The sequence below is a fragment of the Gopherus evgoodei genome, chromosome 10 (assembly GCF_007399415.2).
Source record: "Gopherus evgoodei ecotype Sinaloan lineage chromosome 10, rGopEvg1_v1.p, whole genome shotgun sequence".
NCBI lineage: Eukaryota > Metazoa > Chordata > Testudines > Testudinidae > Gopherus > Gopherus evgoodei.
Genome location: NC_044331.1, coordinates 17999441 through 18021167, shown reverse-complemented (window position 1 = coordinate 18021167; position 21727 = coordinate 17999441). Strand labels below are relative to the sequence as shown.

Here is a 21727-nt window from a genome sequence, read left to right as displayed (position 1 = left end):
GGTAATTAAATATTTTTATTTTGTCCACATGTTCATTTGTAAAAACTGATAAATAATTCAATACACACTTTTGTACTTTGCAAGCTCTACATTTTTCATTTTTTGTCCTATCCAGCTTGTAGAAGAGGTATAATAGCAGTGAATTAAGCAAACCAATTTTCTCCTGTCATATTTATTTTTCAAGGAGGCACTAAAAGCTTCAGTTTGATCATAAAGTTTATTATTTCTAAATGTGTTTTGCATTTCTAACATTGTGAGATACAGAAACATCACAGTTGTAATATATAGGATTTGAATGATAATTTTAATATATTTAATATAGTACATTGAGCTTTAGACTTAATATAGCTATAGTTACCAGGATATTATGCAAAAAAATTTGTTTATGATAGACTGCTGAGAGATTCGGAACCTTATAAGCAAAAAATACTTGGTTTTAAGCAGTATTTTTATTTGTGAGAATACCAATTAGCACAATTGCATTTAAACTGATTACACGGTTGATTTTCAAGAACTCAAATGCTTAATTGCCAAAATAACCTCCAGATGAAGGCAATATAGAATCTTCCCTTTCTAGCACACAGATACATTTCCTTTCCTGAAAATAGGTACATTTTCTGAAACAAGTTTGAGATGAGATGTTTGACTACATTTTAAAAAGGCATTATTGGCTGGTGATGTGCAAAGAGAGCTATGCTATTAGCTTCTTTTGTTTTTTCAGGTCTTATGCTTATAATCTAATCTAAAGGAAAATACTTTATATCAATTTGAATAGCCATTCACAAATGGGAATGATGCACTGCATTTATAGAGAATGAATTTGAACACTAGATGGTGCTGTTCTGTTTATTATGTCATTGGTTACAAATCATATCTAGTGCATTTTTTTAAATTTCTGTGATGTAATTTACCAACTTTGTGTTATGCTTAGTCTTAACTTTTAATTAAATTTCAGTGTGACTATTTTGTCTTCCATTCCATGAGCAAGCACCTATCTCAGCCTGCTTTACAAATACAGCCCACACACTATGTAGAGGCCAAACCTTAGAAATTTTTTCCCTAGTGAGCCACTTGTGCTACTCCAATATCTGAGTGGAATAATTAGAAAGAAGAACCCATTTTACTCTTTCACAGCAGGATCAAAACCTGTTTACGGAATGGGGGTGCTTCAGACAAATGCTGTCAGCTTTTACACAAGCTGAACACGAAAGGCCAAAAGATTAATAATAGTTTTAATTTCAAATTTCTGGTCAAAATTACATTGTAATAATTGTCACTCCTATGCTGCAAGTGGAATCTGGGCTCCTAAAAAACAAGCTGCATTTGATATTGACTTTGCAAAGCTAATGGATTCCTCAGATGCCAGCATTCATCTATGTTGTTCTTCCCCTTACTTCTTCCACTGCCCATTAGAATTCACTCTTAATCTCCTACCCCCATTCTCCCTGGGTATTCAGCCTACATTTTGTCTATTTTACCCTTCTTAGCCATTCATCTCCCTCTTTGATGCTTTACATGTTTCAGATATTTGTAGACACTTGTGTCCCACTTTTTATACTTTAGGGTATGTGTTGTTTTTTTTAAAGTCATGTTTTCAAAACAAACCCATCTGCCTTTTAATGAAAGATTTGTAATATGAAGACATGCACGACTGACTGTATTTTGAAAATGGCACTTATGTGCAAAATATATTTTGTCACATTTTCTCTTTAGTTGAATACAGGTAGTCACAAATAGGATTATACTTCTGCACTCTGCTAGGTATTTTGAAACATAAATCCATCGTTCTGAGTATCCTTGACCTGCTTTGAAAAACCTCTAAGAATGCATCTGTGCTGAGTAAGCTGCTTCCATAAATCTGGAGAAACCTGCATCTGTCTGGCAGTTTTTAAGTAATGTATTACTGGTGCAGAAACTCTCTGATCTAATCTTTTTTGGTATCTGGATTATTTCATCGAAAGTTAGGGTTTCAGAGCTTTCATCAAAAGCAGGTGTTAGTTGTAATTGACTTCTTCCTGGAAGACTTTAGACATATTCATGATTGTGAAGTTAAAAAAAAAAAAAAAAAAAGTCCCCTCTCCATTTTAAGTACATTTAAAAGACGTAGTGCCTCAAATTTTCATATTCACATCAAAAGTATTTTAATAGATGATTAGCTTTAACTGGCCAATTAAAGTGTTTAACTTGGTTGATAATTGAATAGTACTGTTAAATTACACTTTTGTTTTTGCCAAGACTACTTCTCATTATCAAAACCATAGAGGTTTAGTGATTAGACAGTTCTATTAATTTCACATTGAAATAATAGATCTGATTAAACACTGAATCCCATTATGAAAGTCAGTGTCTTAGCCAATTATAAATTCTTCTGTATTTTGTCTGAGTTTAAAGCTAAACAATCCACAAATGTATGTGATTCATTTTTAAGAGAAGAAAAAAACCTCAGTGAAGCAAAGTATAGTCCTTATTTTAAAAAAAGATAATTTTGGAGATATATTTAAAAGTGTTTGTTTGTAATTACAGCAGTCACTGTATTCTGTATACATAGTTAACAGCAAAAATAGCTGTAAGGCAGTACTTACTGCAAGATCAAAAAGTCAGATCAAGCAATTCCAGAAAGTTGCTTCAGCAATCTTAACTTGGCCACAGTGCACAGAGTATTTGTTCTTTGTGTGTGTGTGTGTGTGTGTGTCTATTTCTGTTTCTCTATATATAAAATAAAAAGAGCAATATAATTTTTCAGCTTTACATTTAACAATTTTAGAAGAATAGAAAACACTGAATATATGTAATCGAAGAATGTTAATGTTGGAACAGCCTTACCTTAACTTCATGTTTGGCTGCTGGATCTTACAGCCTTAACATTGCATTATTTCTAGGCTTTTTGCATTTAATTTTCCAGGTGTTTTAAAATGGTGGAGAGTTTCTTAGAGATTTTACCCAAATGTTCCCATCAAGTTAATAGGTTTCTATGGGAAAAAGGTGGAATCCTTCTACCAGCAACTCTTCTGCGGCCGTGACAGTTCCTCAGAGTGGGGGAAGGGTTACGTGCATAAGTTCTGTAGAGGGTGGAGGGGAGACAATTTGCAATCTCTTGCCATCTGCTTTTCCTCCTGGCCTGCCCAGTCTCCATTCCCTGCTCCTTGCACTAACTCCAGTACCAGGTGGAGAGGGCTCTTCTGGGTCCTGGGTACAACAGTGCTGCAGGGGTGGTTAACCTTCCCATCCTGTGCAGAAGGGGAGTGATTAACATTGAGAGGACTGGGTCTTGCTCAACTGTAGGAAGAAACAGGGATAGGGAAATACTTTAGATCTTTTTAAATAAAAAATTATATATAGAAATAAGCATTAAAATTAATCTAACATTAGGACATTAGTTATAATAACAAGAACAAAAACAAACTGAAATAATAAACTGAAGAAATTAAATGATTAGAACAAGATTTATATAGGCTGGAAATAGATTAGACTAATTTGGGTGTCCATCTCTCTTCCAGCGAAGGTTTGTTCCCTGCTCAACACTTTGCCTTTGTCCTGTGGGTAAACTTCAAAGCAAAAAATAGTATTTTTTTTTCTTTTTCCTTTTCCTGACTGTTGGGTCCTCAAATAACAGAATATTCCTTCTCATATAAATTCTGTATAATTTCAGAATAGGAGATGATTAAATGTTTAATCTGGAAATTAGGAATGGATTTGTCACGTTAGTCTGTGGAGAGGCTCAGCCTGTTAAGGAACCTATTGATAGTGTTTTTGTAAGTCAGCAACCAGTTGTCCACAGCTAGTGACATGTAATTGCCTTGAATTGCTTTCTGGGATGACATTTCCTATCTTTTTCTCTGCTGTAAAATCAGCCACTGGAAAAAAGAGTCAGGTTTGGGAGATAAGCATCTGCTGTATTTTGCCTGCATATCTATAATAAACAACTGCATTTAGTAGTTTAGAACTGAAAGGTAAAATATGCTTGCTTCTGCAGCTTGGCATGACTTGGACATAAAAGTGATTATTCTTGGCTTAGCTTTTGTCATCAGCCTGCTCTATAACATTCTGTCCTAAATTCTTAAAATGGCAGAGAGGAGAAGGAGAAGAGAGAGGAGGCAGACCCTTCTTTAGAAGGGGAATATGGCTATTCAAACGTATGTGAATAGTAGGATTTTTTTTCTTTTTTTTGGCCACAGAAATTTTTTACCATAGTAAAGGGTAGGCGGATGACCGATACAAAGCTCTGAAACTGAAGAAAAGCATGTTTGTGCCTAGTAGAGAAGAATAAAACAGTAGTTCATCAGAGTGAAAATATTATTGCATTGTGGAAGGTCACTCTCAATGTAGGTTACCTACCAGGCATCTGTCTCTCAAAGTAGACTTATCTAATTTTATAACCTTATTTATTTTATTTTATTTCATTTTATTTATTTATTTATTTATTTGGAAAAGTCACATTACTTTCATTCATGAAACTATTCTCTGGGCCAGCCACTGCTTTTTTTTTGTAATGATTATTACCTGCTTCCTTTTTAGCTTGTGAACTCCCCATCATAAACCAGATTAGAGTCTCAGTGCCAGGAAAGTAGTACTGAATACTAATTTCATAAACCTGATGTAGAAGGAGAACATTACATAATTTTTGATATTATATGCACAACACTGAAATTCACTAACAAGCCCTTCAGTTTCATGTGAGAAGTGGCTCAGACGTAGTATTCTGTTGACTTGAAGTCTTCTGATTTGATAAACCTCAAGTACCACAAATGTCTGCATCATATTTAAATTCAAAATGCATTTTCATGAGCTATTCAGTAGTGAGAGGATGAGTTCACGGAACTGAAGAACTTCATCCTTTTGATGTGTACTGCCTTCTAGGTAGAAAAAACATTGAAAGAGGACCTCGCCCATTTTACTCTAGTAGAGTATTTTAGAAACTGAGTAATTAAAAAGTATCTATTACTAAGTACTGCATAAACATGTTTTGTGTGGAGGTCGGAGGTGAGAGGGAGGGATTTTAGTTAAAAATCCCTCTTCTGAGTCTGCTATTAGAAGCCTTTATCTTGCTGAAAGGTTGTGAAATTAAGAAGTAATGTCTTCTACCTGCGGACTGTTAAATGATAAGATTAGATGTGTTTGTAATTAGAAAAATTATGTAATCTCTTACTATTGAAACAAATAGTTCTTCTGCTGTTAAGCCATTAGTGCAAGATGGAAAATGCTTAGGATCTGCCCAGGCTATACCTGCTTAGCAGGTATTATCCACCTAACTTGGGAGAGGTCTGAATTCTTCCTTTTATTCTGTATTTGGCTCCAGTATAATCCTGATTACTTTTTTGACATTGGTTTTCCAATCCAGGAGTTCAATGGGACATTTCCCATGAATCTATTACTCATATGCTTAATTGTTTGCAGAACAGTATGTGCTTATTTCTTACCTTCTTCCTTTTAGAATGTTAAGTTAATTTTTTCCCTGATTAATTGTAAATGGGGTTACACACATATCAGTGAAGGAAGAATTTGGCTTACTATACATAATATGCTGGCTCTTGCTATTTTGTGTGTTGTATTTTTGGAACTTTGAGTTACTTTATCACAATATAAGCGGGGAGTATTCACAGACTATTGTGTTGGCTTTCTTTACTTGTACTTCTGAACTTACTGTTGTATACTATAAAATTTTGAGAACATGTAAAGTCTTGCAAGAAGAGTTTGCCATGACCCACTCCTAAAGTCACTTCGTAGAATCTGAGGTATGAATAATATTTAAAAATGTGAAACGTATTTAAATATATGAGTTCCAAAGCTCCATTTACCTTGAACTGATTAGTGTTACCTACAGAACAGATACACTGGCCACAAAAAAGGTATATGGGGTTCTTCCTTTTTTTATGACTATTACAGGTGGTATGGATCCCATAATATCCCTACCACTTTCCTCTGAATGATATGAAAGATACTTTCTGCTCCATCTGCATGAAATCGGCATTTTTCCTTTGATATCACCATTGAATTGGCACTTCCCCAACAATTCTCCATGAAATTACTATGGTAATTGCCTTTTTCTGCTAGCTGCTTGTTTGCATGTCTTAAACCAACAGGCTGGTGTATACTTCAACTGTTTAATGCACTGATATTCCCTAAAGATTATATTTAAAGAAATATAAACAGTTACAATTTGCTACACTTTAACTAACAACATTGCAAATGTATTTAATCAAAATAAGTGAATATTTATAAAGCTCTAAACTGTCTAAAAACTCACCTTTTTGCAGGTAAATTTACACTTTCCTTTAAAGGGCTCTGTGCCTTATAATGCAGCTATATTTACTGCTCTGAGCGGATCTGTTCCTGGATTGCGTTTGTGGTTTGCACTGAACCTTATTTAAGTAATCTGTAACAGTGAATGCTGACACTATTCAATAGAACATCCTGTCAGACTTACAGGGCAACATTTGGGAATGACACCTACTTAGGTAATTAACAAAGTAAAATATGGTCTCAGACCAGGAGAAAACAACCTATTTAACGTGTTTGCTTTGAAATGCATTCTTCATTTGTATGAAAACATGCTGCATTTGGTTTCAACTAAAACATATGGAACTGATTGAAGGTACGGTTTGTATTCATGGGTGAAATTTGGATCTCTCTTTGAGTATTCGTGAGATTACAAAAGAATAGCTTACAGCATCCTACAAAGGTATCACAGCAAACATTGATTTTATTTTATGTATCACTGTGAAGTTCTGTTCAGGACACCCAGAGCAGTAAACCACTATGTTATCCCTCTGCTTCAGATGGAGATTAGACTGTGTCTCAGCTTCGTGCCGCACAGGTCTGTCTACCAGCAACCTCCTCATGGTTCTGCCAGTTTAAACCTGTCCTTGCAGGTAACAATCAGTGAACCTGACTCCCCCAGAGACCTCTTTCTCTAGTGTCCAATCCCTCTGACTGTGACACTGACAGATATTGTTAAAATTTTGCTGCCTCCAAAAAGACAGTGTACATTCTAGCCTGTTAAATTAGCTGAAGATTCACACTTCACAATAATCCACAGCACTTGAGAGGGTTTTGTAATAAAACAAGAGTAAGTTCATTAATAAAGAACAGACATTAAGTGATACTAAGCAAGAGAAACACAAATGGGTATGATTACAAATGAAACAAATAAAGCACGCTGTCTAGTGTCTAACGTTTAACAGATTACAATCTTGGCCTCAAGGAGTTCCTCACCTGTAGTCATTTCTCAGCGACTTCAGCCCCCACATAGTTGGAGATCCACCTTTCACAGATTCCAAGAGGTCTGGTCTCTTTTGTCCCTTAAGTGATGGGTAACTCAAATGTCTTTTGCTCTACTTATATTATCCAAAATCCATTGTCTCTGCTTCAAGAGCCAGGAAGTTATCCCAGGGTGCTGACTCCATCATCCAGCATGCTTATTAAACTGTCTCCTCTGCCACTTGTTAACTTTCTTTACCTTATATGTAAATGTACCTGTCTTGTTCTCTGCCTGTAATCAAGTTGGTCAGACAGGTAAATCCACATTCCTTTGTCTAGGCTTCGTCAGGCTTGGTGTATGCACACTGCCTCCTAAACCAATTTTAAGAACATATTTCCAGTGCAGATATATAACTCTTTGTACCCAGTCCATACATACATCACTGTAGCAGATTGGCAATCGCTGCCACAGCGCCTCCTGCTTGTTGCCTTGGGAATTCAGAGTGCCTCCTGCTGGCCAGCATCTCTCCTGCCTCAGGCCCCTGTGTCCCTCCTGGACCCCGGTGCCCTCTTTTTTTGGGATGCTGCCCCACAGAAGTGCCCCCAGACTCTGGGTCTCCCTTCCCAGGGGACCACCCCTCTCCCTATGCCCACCTTGTCTCAGCTGTCTACTGCCAGTCGTCATCTAGCCCTCTTTTTCTGGGGCAAACTCCAGTCTGTAATGGCCACTTATCATTGGCAAGGGGATTGGACCAGCTGCCTCTGCCTTTCTCCGGGCTGCACCTCTGCAGCCTCAGTACCTCCTTAGGCCTTAACAAGGCCTTAGCCTGTTGCCAGGCTGGAGCTCCCCAGCTCCTCTTTCCTTTCCCCAGCACTGCTCTGCTTCAGGTACCATGTGTTCCCAGGAAGCTAGGTCCTTCCCACTCCAAGGCTGGAATGAGACTAACCCAGCTGCTTCCATAGCCCTTATATCATGGCCAGCTGTGGCCTGATTGGGTGTGCAGCAGGGTAAAAACCCCACTGCAATCACTCAGTGGTTTTTGTGACCAGCTTATGTATGATACCTTACATGATAACTTCTACATACGTATTATGACAACAGTATGTTGGAGGTAATGAGGGTGTCAGGCTTGAGATATGTCTACGCTACAAAATTAGGTTGAATTTATAGAAGTCAGTTTTATAGAAATGGTTTTAATACAGTCAATTGTGCATGTCCCCATACAAAATGCTCCAAGTGCATTAAGTCGACAGACTGCGTCCACAGTACCAAGGCTAGCATCGACTTCCGGAGCGTTGAACTGTGGGTAGCTATCCCACAGTTCCTGAGGTCGCCGCCGCCGCCCATTGAAATTCTAGGTTGAGATCCCAATGCCTGATGGGGCAAAAACAGCGACGCGGGTGGTTCTGGGTACATGTCATCAGGCCCCACCTCCCTCTCTCCTTCCCTCTGTGAAAGCAACCGCAGACAATCATTTCGCGTCTTTTTTCCTGGGTTACCTGAGCAGACGTCATACCACAGCAAGCGTGGAGCCCGCTCAGCTCACCGTCACTATACGTCTCCTGAATGCTGGCAGGCGTGGGACTGCATTGCTACACGGCAGCAGCTCATTGCCTTTTGGCAGCAGATGGTGCATTACGATTGGTAGCCATCGTTGTTGTACTCCTCCGTGCTCTTTTAGCTGACCTCGATGAAGTTGGTCAGGGGTGCCTGGGCAGACATGGGAGTGACTCAGCCAGGTCATTCCCACCTTCTGCCGAGCACCCAGGGGATGACGATGGCTAGCAGTCTTTACTGCACTGTCTGCTGCCAGCCGAAGATGTAAAAGATAGATGGAGTGGATCAAACAAGAAATTGACCCGATTTTGTTTTGTGAAATCAACGGCCTGCTAAATCCAGGGTTTTGAGTTCAATCCTTGAGGGGGCCATTTTGTGTGACAGTTGTTTGTGTTTCTCCTTGATGCAAAGCCATCCCTTTTGTTGATTATAATTCCCTGTAAGCCATGTCATCAGTCGCCCCTCCCTCTGTCAGAGCAATGGCAGACAATTGTTTCGCGCCTATTTTGAGCACAGAACCAGAAGCTGCAAAAGCAAAACCAGGTAAAGAGGCGACGGCAGCTCGGTGACGAGAGTGATGAGGACATAGACTTCTCACAAAGTACGGGCTTGGCAATATGCATACCATGCTGATGAACTCTGCATGGTCATCTGTGCTGATCAGCTTGCCACACTGACCAAACAGGAAGTGAAATTCAAAAGTTCGCAGGCCTTTTCCTGTCTACCTGTCCAGTGCATCTGAGTTGAGAGCGCTGTCCAGAGCGGTCACAATGGAGCACTCTGGGATAGCTCCCGGAGGCCAGTGCCATCAAATTGCATCCACACTACCCCAAATTCGCCCCGGCGTGGCCAGTTTCGGTGCTTATCCCCTTGTCGGAGGTAAAGAAATCGATTTAAAGAGCCCTTTAAGTTTAAAAGAAAAAAAAGAACTTAGTCGTGTGGATAGGTCTAGGCTTAAATCGAGGTAACACTGCTAAAATCGTAGTGTAGACGAGGCCTGATGTGAGTTACAGTATGGGGGCCCTCTGCCCGTTGGTACTGAGGGGCTCTAACGGTCACAATCACACATTTATAGTTGCTCTTGCATACTAATTGTAGTTCAGATATGGAGCATACTAAAACTTTTCTAGGTGATATTTTGTAGCTCATTATTGAATGTTGAAGTATACATAATCCAAATTAAATTTAATGACTGCTACTATACAAGACAGCATGGGAAAATTGTTCAGTTCACCTTTCTTTTTGCTTCCTCTTTATAAGACCTCTGTGGTTTTATGTTTTTTTATATATTGATTGTAGTTATTTTCAGTTGGTTGGTTTATTGCTATACCACATTTATCTCTACTATGAGCTGTCTAGAGTTTCTCGTCTCTAGCAGGGGCAGAAAAATATTTTTCTCATTACTCTGTTCTAAATTATTATGAATAGAAATTGCTCTTATAAGTTTAGCTTTTTAAGGTGTTGCTGAACACAAAGTCAGTTTTCTGGCTATTAATTCATGGTTGGGATTTGAGCATTGTGTCATCTTGGACTCCCTGTATTTCTTGGATTGGACTCAGACTGACAAAAATGTTTTGAAGTTAAGAAGGAGTAGGAAGACGATTTGGTTATATCTGTGCACTAAATTTCAATTAATAGAATCTGCTCTTGTGAGTTTTGTGTTAAGGATGCAATTCAGTGAATATTTATTGTGCCTCTTAGCAGGCGGAAAAGCCTGTATAGGTTCGACTTAATCACAAAGAGCATAATCACGAATACTACTGACTACCTATTATTTCTAGATAGGTAATCTAATTAATCCTTTTAAATCTGAATTTAATATTTACTCATTTCTTAATTAATATGTCAGACAAGGTCAATAGTTCCTTCCAGTTTATTTTGAAAAATCATAACTATATTAACCTGTAATATGTGAGTTTTTGTTTTATTCAATTTGAAATACATGTCCGTAATATGGTAACACAATGGCTTAATCCTAGCATAGAATGCCTTTTTCCGCAGCACTGAGGTCCAGAGAGGAGGAAAGGAGAATCTGAAGAGGCTGAAAGGTCAACCTCTCTCTCTCTCTCCAACTTCTGCTTTTTTGATGATTTTTTTCTCTCGGCCCATCTTCGCAAACACTCTGCAGCTGGAAGTCTGTGGATTGCTTCTGAGCTGCCTGCAAGAGAACAAGTAAAGCAGTGGGTAGCTTGCTTTGCCCCAAAAAATCAATGGATTTCCAAATTAAAACCTACTTGGTAGTAATTCAGTGAATGCTTGATGTTGGTTGTACACATTGCAACGTTAAGTTTTTCATGGCTTCTGTTTACCTTGCAACGGAGCTAGTATGCAGTCACAGAGGAGTCAGTGACAGCATGAAAGGCCTATTAAGTGAGCAGTGCTACTTGTGCTAGCTGAGCAGTGTGTAGTCTTGGTGTCATGAGGATTTTCTGTGATTGGTGGGATTGGGACCAAAGGCTCCTCATCCTGCTCTGGTTCCCTCTTTGTCTTTCCTGTGTAATTTCAGTTATCTTTGCCTGACCACTCCATTTAGCTGCACATCCCTCTTCCTTGAGAGCTGAAAGTCTGAGGTTGTCTGTGTGGGTGACCCAGTAGTTGTTCAAGTTTGCTTTCACCTCTCCTTGGTTTTGCTAGCTGGGGAGAACATTGGCCTTAAAATCAAAATATGAACTGTCATTAGTATGTTTATATATCCAGTGCCTGATGTGCATTAATCTTATGTTGTGTTCTGCTCCTTATGCTATAACATATATAAATGTTATTTGAAAGCGTTATTTTTTAAATATAATTTCTAATAATAGTTCTTGGAATGACTAATCATGTTGAAATTGATATTGAGAGAAGCCAGGATAAAATCCAGATTGAACTACTGGCTAAACAACAACCCTAACTTAATGGACTACATGTTATACCAGGAGAATAACTTGCGTGAGCTGATATAAGTTATCTTCTAGTTCTGTCTTTAACAGTTGGAATCAGAGCTGTTCTACATGAAACTATATACTATTTAAAGTACACATTCTGCTTTTTTTTTTTCCTATAAATCTCAGGGTTCATTTATCCAAAGGAAAATGGTTGGGTATGTTTTTTAAGGTGTGGTGAGGTGTGTGGGTGCATGTACATGTATATACTGTATATTTATGGCACCACATGTGGTAAATCGTATTAATTACACACTCCCGTCCATATAGCCCTCCTTGGGCTTAGGTCCTTAATTAGTCCTGTAGTCTATCAATGGTCTCAGTCCTGGTATTGAGCTGTACTCCAGGGCTTTCCCCTGGAGATAATGTCCTCACCCTCACTGGCTGTTCAGGCCCCAGCTCTCCTACTGGCCCACTAAAGGGTTCAGTTCCCCTTTTGGGGTGCTTCAAAGTCCAAGCGACTTCCCTCAATAGCTGATGGGGGAGTGAGGGGAAGGAGACCTGGGCATGCCCACCACTCTGGGTCTCAGCCCAGAGACCCTGTAGATAGGAGCTATTGCCGTGTCTCTTTATCTCAGTCATGCTGCTGCTCTAATTCCCTGGGAGCCCACCTCAGCACCTTGTCCTGATGGAGTCCCAGCAACCAGCCAAGAGCTCCTTCTCAGTCTGCCCAGCTTTTGCCAGCACTGTCCTTTCTGAGGTCCTGCAGCTCTCTCAGCCAGCCACACACCATTCATAGTCCTCCAGCTCCAGCAAGGAACTGAACTCACTCTGGCCCTGCAGCTCTTCTTGCACTAGCCTCTTGGGCCCTGATTGACTGTGTCCCACAAAGCCACTCTAGGCAGCTTGGAGGATTCTCTCCATGGCCCTTTTCTGGGGTGGGGTGTGGCAGGGCAACGAGGCCTCTGGCAGTGGGCCTCAGAGGATCTGGTACACCCCAGCACACAGCCTTTCAAGTATCTGAAGACTGTAATCATAGCTCCTCTTTCCAAACTAAATGTACCCATTCCTTCAGCTTTTGCTCTGTTGTCTTGCATTCCCTCCCTTTGATCATCATTGTCACTCGCCTCCAGATCCTTTCCAGTTTCTCTCCATCCTTCTTATAAATTGGTGACGAAAATTGGACACAGTATTCCAGCTGAGGCCTAACCAGCACCAAGTAGAGTGGCACTGTCACTCCCATGACTTGAATGCTATGCCTCTGTTAATGCAACCTAAAATTGCATTTCCTTTTTTTGGCAGTAGCATCACATTACTGGCTCATGTTGAGGTTGTGATATACCACAACTCCCAGATTCTTCTCAGCAGTGCTGATGCCAAGCCAATTTCCCCCCATTCTGTAGCTGTGTATTTGTTTTTTCTTTAAGTCTGGAACCTTACATTTGTCTTTAATTTCATTTTGTTGTGTATCACCCAGCTCTCCAATTTATTAAGACCCCTCTGAATTTTAGCTCTATCATCCAGGTATTGGCAATCCCCTGTAGCTTTGTGTAATCTGCAAACTTGATCGGTATGCTCTTAATACCTATATCCAGGTCATTAATAAAGATGTTAAACAACACTGGACCCAGAACAGATCCCAGTGGAACCTCACTTGAGACTTCCCTCCAATCAGACATCATTCCATTAAAAGTTACTCTTTGATTGCGATTGTTTAACCAATTATGTATCCACTTGATGGTAGTTCTGTTGAGCCCACATTTCTCCAGCGTACTTATCAGAATGTCATGTGGAACTGTGTCTGAAGCCTGGCTGAAGTCCAGGTCTATTATGTCCACTTCATTCCCCCTATCCATCAAATCAGTTACCCTGTCACAGTAGGTAATCAAGCTGGTTTGGCATGATTTGTTCTTGGTAAATCCATGCTGGCTGCTGGTGATTACCCCTCATCCTCCAGGTATTCGCAAATGGAATGTTTTATGCATTGCTCTAGTAGCTTGCCAGCTATCGAAATCAGGCTGACTGGTCTATAGTTTTCTGAGCTGCTGCTTTTAAAAGATGGACACTACATTAGCCCTTTCCAGACTTCTGGGACCGCTCCTGTCATGAATGAATCTGTAAATATTATTGCCAGTGATCTCAAGATTTCTTCAGCTAATTAATCCGGCCTCACTGATTTAAAAAAATTCAGATTGGCTAGAGGATCTGTGGTGTGTTTTTACTTATCCCTATCTACATCCCTTTCCCTTTATCGTGTATGGTAACTTTGCTAATTGTCCGGTCACATGTTGTGTTTTTGTGAGAAGACCGAAGCAAAGTAAACATTGAACATCTCTGCTTTCTATCATCTTCCGTTACTAGCTCAACTTCTCCATGGAGCAGCAGACCCACACCATCCTTGATTTTTTTTTTATTATTATTATTTATTATTTTATTTTATTATTTGAAGAACCCTTTCCTGTTGTCTGTGACATTTCTTGCCAGCTGTAACTCACTCTTTGCCTTGGCTTTCCTGATTTTGTACCTGCATGCTCGTGCTATTCCTGTGTAAACTTCCTTGATGACATGCTCCTCCTTCCGTTTTCCTGTATGTATCCCTTTTGGTTCTTAGATAGCTAAAAAGCTCCTTGTGCTGCCACATTGGCCATCTGTGGCTCTTCTTATCTTTCCTCTGCATCAGAATAGCTTGATGTTGAGCCTCTAATATTGCATCTTTTAAGAACTGCCAGCCACATTTCAACTCTTTTTATTCCTAACTAGTCTTTCCAGTTAGGCACAATGTATACAAATAGCTCTTTCTCTTTCTGTTCTTCTACCTATTACATACTAAATAGAAAAAGTAGAGTCCTAAATAGCCATCATCATTTCTTTTATTTTTGGCATTCATTTTGATCTCAAAATTTTTTGTTCACACCAAATATTTTTTTTTAAATTTATCATAATTGAACTGAAAAGGAGTCTCTCTCCTGATGAACTGAAGAGATCTGATCTGCATTAGACTGAATGATTCTCTACTCAAGGAGTGCAGTAAGGGCTCTGTGTTCCATGGCTTAAAGCCTGACCTTAGAAGAATTCAGGATGCTGGCAGATGATGATGGAGGCTTTCTTTTTCTGATTTTTTTGGTCAGCTTGCTTTAAAAAGGAAGGTGTGATACTGGATGATAACAAGCAAGAAGACCACCATCAAGTGATTTGGTTTCTTGAGTACTGGTTGGACCATTATTTTAAAGTAACTAGAAAAACAAGAGAACAAAAGAAGACTAAGGGAAAGAAAGGAAACAGTTAGCAAACTGATCTGCATTGTTGACTCCCACTTTATCATCTCTGTTTTTGGTTTCATCTTTTCAGACAAACTGACTTTTCTTTTCATATTGTTAACCACTCTGTCTTTTGACTTTGAACATCTGACTGTTTTAAATATTCTTCCCATAAACTTAAAAACAAAACTATGCTAATAAATATCAGCATACTGTCATTTTCACTTTGTTCAAAGATTACTAAGGAGTTCGGTATAAAATTTGCTATATGTTTTCAAATGGACTCAAATCTGTCCATTTTTAATACTTTATAATAACCCTATATGGGAATTCTAGTTGAGAAGAAATGTTCTTTGATCAGTCATGCTTATGTTTCTTAGCTTAGCTAAAGCTGTGCCTCTTTAGAGTATTACTTCAAGATGATAGCGAAAGCTTGGCAAATAAAACTTCATACAGGAAAATCCAGGAGTGGAAAATGACAAATTTATTTATAGGAAACCTTCATCATTTTGTATAAAAAGTTACATTAGAAGAAATATGCAATTCAGATGTGACTGCACTCCATACTACCCCGCCCCAAAATGGTTTGCTAACCAAAAATGGTTAATGTACCAAAAAAGTTATGTATCTTACGTAAATTTTGTGTCTGACAGCTAAAAACGTGAACTTCTTAAAAAAAGAAAAAGTACCACTTCCATTAGAAAACAATATGCCCTGCATAAATTTACCAGTGCTCTGTCTTTTTAGAGCACAGGAGTAGTGTCTTTTTTTTAAAAATTATGCACTTGACAATGCATCATATAAGCAGTGATGGAAAGTGAAATTGTTTAATCAGTTGAGATGACTACTTAATTCTTGAGATAGAATAATGAAAATAATGCCACGTCGTCTCTGTAATCTGATGACCTCTCATAATCTAAATATTGTTGGGCGTAAGCAGTACTTTTGGAAGACCTCCAAAGATAACCAGATGTTTCAGGGAGTGTTGCTAGTGACCCATTAGGTTTCATTCTTCTCTTGGAGTCTGTAGTAAAGCTCTACTCCGAGCACTGTGCTAATGAAGGTGACAACTTGTTCTTGGGTCAAACCAGTTTTTTGTGTATGTATCCAGTGGAGATTAGATATAATCTTTAAAGATAAAAATCTTTAAAATGTAATTGAAGTTGTAAATATCTATTAAAGTGTGAAAAGCCTTAATAGTACATTTGGTTGAGAACACAACAGTAGTCAGCTTGGAAATTCAAATATAGACTCGGGGGGAGACACACACAACAAAGTGGGTTTATTTGAAGAATGATCTCTAGATGGACAGATTGGAGGGAGAAGGAAAACTTTTCTTTTAAGCTTCCCCCCCATATGGGAGCACTCCTTTCCCAACTGCCCTATAAAGTCTGAATAGGCTTTCTACTTCTCTCCAGATCCATAAAGCATGCAGAAATGCTTTAAATGCTTTCTGAATTGGAGCCTAAAGCATGTACTTAAGTCCATCTCTATTCAGGACAGCACTTAATTGAAGTCATGATTGAAGCACATGCTATTCTGAATAGGGATGGACTTACGCACATGCTTAAGTGCTTTTCTGAAGTGTGTGTGTGTGTGTGGGGGGGGGTGTCTCACTAGCTAAATTCTACCAGTAAATGTTACCCAGACAAAACAAAATGAGTTAGGGGCATATGTGATATCAAGATTTGTTATGACATACTTTGGCTTTGAAGTGATTCTTCATGATGCACAGCTTGGCACCAAAACATTAATAGAATTGTGCGTGTGTGTTGCCCCTTAAATTTTAGCTAGATATTATTTGTTTCTAGAATTGAAATATAACTGGAAGTATTCCACCTCTCTGTTTTGTCTGTTCTTTCCTTGTTTTCCTTTACAACCAACACTGACAATAGTTTCTCTCCAGCTTTGCAGCATTATGGTGGGATATATTTCTAATAAATAATTGGTAATTATCATCATTGCGTAACATTAAAGATTTGCCTATAGTGAGAGAATAAATGAACCTTAAATATATAAACAATATCACTAATAGTATATTACTTCACTAATCTGAATTTTAGAGGAAAATCTTCAAGATGTAGTTCAAGTTGTAAATATCTATTGAAGTGTAAAAGTCCATATAGTTGCTGTTTGATTGAGAAGATGACTGCAATTGTCAGCTTCAGAATTAAGAAGCGGGACAACAAAGTGGATTTATTTGAGCAGTGATAGTTGTTGAGCTATGCATTCTCTCAGAAAGAATTGCTAACATTTAGAACAGTAATTATTTTAAAAAGAAAGTTACATGTGAGGATTTAATAGTTGAAACACATGAGCAAAAAGTAATCTTCTCATAAGGCTTGAATACCAGTTTGGATGGACCCTTCATCCATTTTTCATGGAGAATGCAATTCCTTAAAGTAATGATCCCGAACCTTAGGATCCTGGGCATGACATTAGGGCCTGCAAAGTTTTAAGCCACCTCTTTGTGCCTGTTGAAACATCTGTGTTACAGATTTGTAGTGTGTCATGACCTTCTTCATTTGTCATTTTTTCTTCTTTTTGGCAGTATAAAGCGAGGAGATTATTAGTTTCCCGGTTTTCACCATACTGGTCCTGTAAAATTTTCACTTATTGTCTACTTATTCTTAACACATTGTGTGACCTATCTTTCAGTGAAGAGAAGTTGGTGGAGAGTGAATTGGGGATGGGAGAAAAATCTGAATAGGTTTTAAGGCGACTAAGACAGTCTTAAATTTTTCCTCAAGTTTCCTTGTGGCTTTTGCTTTATTTTTTTCAATATCAGATATAACAGTTAAAAATTCTCCTCTTAATGTATTTTGCATCGTTAAATTTCAAAGCCATTCACCACCACACATGGAGGATGTGGTATACACATGGTGGTAATATTAAAAGCCATTTATATAATTCCATAAAAGTACATTTTTACATTACAATTTACACATTTACAAAACGCCCTTAAGAGATTTTTCTTGGGAAAAACCAAGACAAGACATGCCTCAATAGTTGAGGAAAGGGAACGATTTATGAGGGCAATATTGGAAGTACTATCAGAAGCTGTGAAGAAGAGGAAAGGTAGTTGGTGAACAAGAAGAGGGATAATCTTCCTGGCCTATGGGGTAGCAGGAGAAAGACTGAACCACAAAAGAAGAGGAGAAAAAGGAAAGAAAAGCAATAGAATTTGAAGATGTACAGACTAGGAGGAAATGAGAGCAGAGATCTAGGTGAAGGCAAAATTATGTGGGGCCTTGAATGTGAGGAGGACTTTGAATTGAATGTTGTCATACAATATGGAGGATGAGGGAGTTCTGTAGTGTTTTCTATGAATATTATATGTACCTCAGTTTACCTGTTTGACATATTTTTTGTCTGACTTCGTGGAGTTAAATCAAAGATGGCTATTAGCTGAAAAGAAGGAGGAATTGAAACGACAATGGAGAGAAGATACCCCTGGGTCCATAACAGGACAGTGGGATAGCTGTTCATTGGGAAATACCTACCTACCTATCTACCTGCCTGTTTCCAGTCAGGTTAACCTGGCTGACTTTTTCCAGAGTCAGATCCTAAAATCAGATGAACACTAATCCGTTAAATAATCCTGCCAAGAGAATGAAGGAGGTGGAGCTCAACCAGCAGCTGCTTAAGGGGAGGGACCAAGAGTGAGTGCAGGAGGGCAGCCTGTCTCTCTGCCCAGAAATAGTTCTATACCTTGCTGCATGTTCTAGGGATGTGGAAGTAAGGCAGAGACTCTGTAGGCTTGTCTACATTACCTGCTGGATTGATGGGCAGCGATCGATCCAGCGGCGGTCGATTTATCGCGATGAATCGACTGCCGAGCACTCTCACGTCGACTCCAGTACTCTACCAAGGCAAGAGGCCGAGGCAGAGTCGGCGGGAGAGCGTCAGCTGTTGACTTACCGCAGTAAGTAGATCTAAGTACATTGACTTTAGCTATGTTATTCATATAGCTGAAGTTGCATAGCTTAGATTGATTTCCTGCCTCCCACCCCCTTTTCTCCTCCAGTGTAGACCAGTCTACAGTGATGTATCTGAGGTAACTGGGCAGCTCACCTAAGTTTTGAGAGAGTTTGAGTTTTGGGTGGGACCCAGACATGTGGATCTTTTGTGTCTTCACCCTTTTCTCTGTTTTCCATGGACCTCTGAGCATATGGACAGTACATCTGTTTGGAAGGAGCTATTTTGAGTCACTCTAATTGGCCATTGGTCACATGCTTCTGGAGAGAAGCATCTGGCAGTTAACAACTAAGTTGGGCCAGCCTTCTTAACACAATTGGAAACAGTGGGACTGCTATCCCATGATCCAGTTGGAGACTGGTAGGACTGTGAGTTCCACCCTAAAAGAGGTGAAGGTAGCAAAATGTATCATATGAGGATGCACTCATGAGAGATTACAAGGGGATATAAAGTACCAGTTACCCTGCAACTCTGGGGGTACAGTGGGAATAGGGGGGGTTATAGCCTAATGAACTGCAGAGTTCCACTCTGGAAGGAGTTCAGGCAGAGGCCTGTCACTTGGAAACAGTGCCCATGAAAGAGATCACAGGTGCAGCTCACTGATGAGCCGTCATATAGAGGAAGCTAATGGAAGGTATTCGGGGAGCGACTGTGGTTGGACTGAAATTAAGTGTTTATATGGCCTCCACATATTTGCGTGCCTCATATCACAAGTTTTATTTATGGGCAGATTTTGAAAAATGCAGTTAATTTAAAAGTAAATTTAAAAATAAGCCGTTGATATACAGTGAAAATGTCTGAGAAAAATTGTATAATTGTATTTAGAACAATTCTATCTATATTACCTTTTAGAAGGAATTATGCTGCTAAGAAAAATAAAAATGGTAAAGATCAGGTTCCCGCAGGGCTAAATATCCTTGTGGTTAAGTTCTTTAAATCTAGTTTTTTTTTGGTCATTCTGCTTGTGACTTAGTATATTTGTTTTTCTTTGTGATATAGTTTTGTTTTGTTTTTGTTTTTTAAAGAAAGGGGGACTATGGACTAATGAGAAGTAGTGCCAGAATATTAAAATTCTCTTTGGCTGTTTAAATGCAATTCCTTTGCTCCGTAAGACACATAAGATGCAGTTATTTTGGATAGGAATTAATTTGGATTAGTGTAAGGTAGAAGTATCCAGTGAATTGATGTGTGAAGGAAATGTAAATACAGGAAGTAAAATCCTGGTTCCATTGATGTCGTCTGTGGCAAAACTGCCATTGACTTAAGTGAAGCCAGGATTTCACTCAGCGTATTTGTTAGGGTTTGGGTTTTTTTTAAAGCTGTTCCTTCACTGTTTCGTGTTAAGCTCATTAAAGTAATGGTTTCACATGCTATTCCGGGTAGATACTCACCAGCTAAGAGAGCAGGTAAACCAAACAAAACCTTTTCTCCGCTCTGGGTAGCTTCCAATCTTGGCTTAGAGATATAAATTTGGATGCCAGAAGTAGTATAAGTAATCTAAAATGAATGTATTCACTGATAGTTGGTTAGGAAATATTTTTTCTTGCAATTTGTTCAAAGTTAGTGTGATTTAAATATTTCTAAACTGCACACTTACTCCATTTTATTCTCTGCTATTACTGTAATAGCACTAGCTTGTGATTCTAATGATCATGACTGTTATCAAGTCACTATTCATCAAAAGAGTGATAATTCTCAGAACAATTACACATGCAATGGGTTTGTTTTAACACCACAAGTATCAGCAGAAATGGAGCATAATAGATTCCTCCTGGATGTAGCAGAAGAATGGGATATTTTATTTCTGCCTTAAAAACTGCTGGAAATACATCACTAACAAACCTTGAAATTTTTTTGGAAATGTAAGTTCAGTTTTGTCTGTCTCGGACATAATATTGCAGTTCCTTTGTATTTATTGGAAAGTGAATGGTATTTCCAAATGTTAATGATTTTAAATGGAATATAGGCCTTTAACACAAGAAGTAATTGCTCAAAGACGTGAGCTTGCAAGACGAAGACATGCAGAAAAATTGATAGCCAGTCAAGGACAAGAGCTACCAGAACAGGCCCTTTCTGGAAATGAATCTGAACTGACAGTGAAGACTGGTGAGACAAAAGGTACAGTATTTCTCAGGACTGTCTTTTGTCATCCATTTTTCTCATGGGGAAATACTTTGCTTTTATTTCAGTAGCGCTTAGGCGTCAGCTGAGAACAGGACCTGATTGTGCTGGGTATGCACTGTACAAACATAGAATAAGAGAGACTACCTTCCCGAAGAGTTTGCAATCTAAATAGACAAGACAAAGGGATAGTATACACAAATGGAGTGATGGTTTACAGATACCATATTAGTGCCACAAATCTTTGTTGGGTTATATAAATGTTCTAGATGTGGTTTGGTGAAGTGGGATTAACTACATGGAAAGACAACGGAAGTGGAGAAGATGGTAGGGCAGGGGTGAAAAGGGAGGGAAGGAAAGAGAGGAGCCTAGAGGCCAGGTGGAGTGAGAGTAAGGTGAAGAGTATAAGGCAAAGGGAGGGAGGGGTTGGTGCAAATAGCCAGTCAAATTAGTCGATCAGTATCACTATTATCTTTAACCTGAATGTCGTTATATGTAAATAGCCTAAGTGTGTATGATTACAGTAAACTGGACTTTTAAATAAGTGAAAAGGTTAATTCCTAATGGTAGTGGCGTTACTTACAGACTGTCTCCACCAACCTCCTTCACCTCCTAAAAGCATTTAGTTTGTCTGTTTAAAAGAACATCTGGTAGGGAAATTTGGCTCTGTGGTTCTTAGTAATGCTTTGTCTGAGGGCTTGTCTGAACATACACTTTGTACGCCCTCACCCCCAGTGCAACCCCCCTGGTGTGGG

The 21727-nt window shown here is 38.9% G+C and overlaps 1 protein-coding gene across 2 annotated transcripts in view; it reads left to right on the top strand.

Moving 5' to 3' along the window:
* EFL1 (elongation factor like GTPase 1) overlaps positions 1-21727 on the top strand; it is a 155469-nt gene that overhangs the window by 23782 nt on the left and 109960 nt on the right. For both annotated transcript variants that reach the window (XM_030577562.1, XM_030577561.1), the window contains one exon: positions 20818-20969. In XM_030577562.1, coding sequence (XP_030433422.1) covers positions 20818-20969 — 152 coding nt within the window. The remainder of the gene's footprint in view (positions 1-20817; positions 20970-21727) is intronic.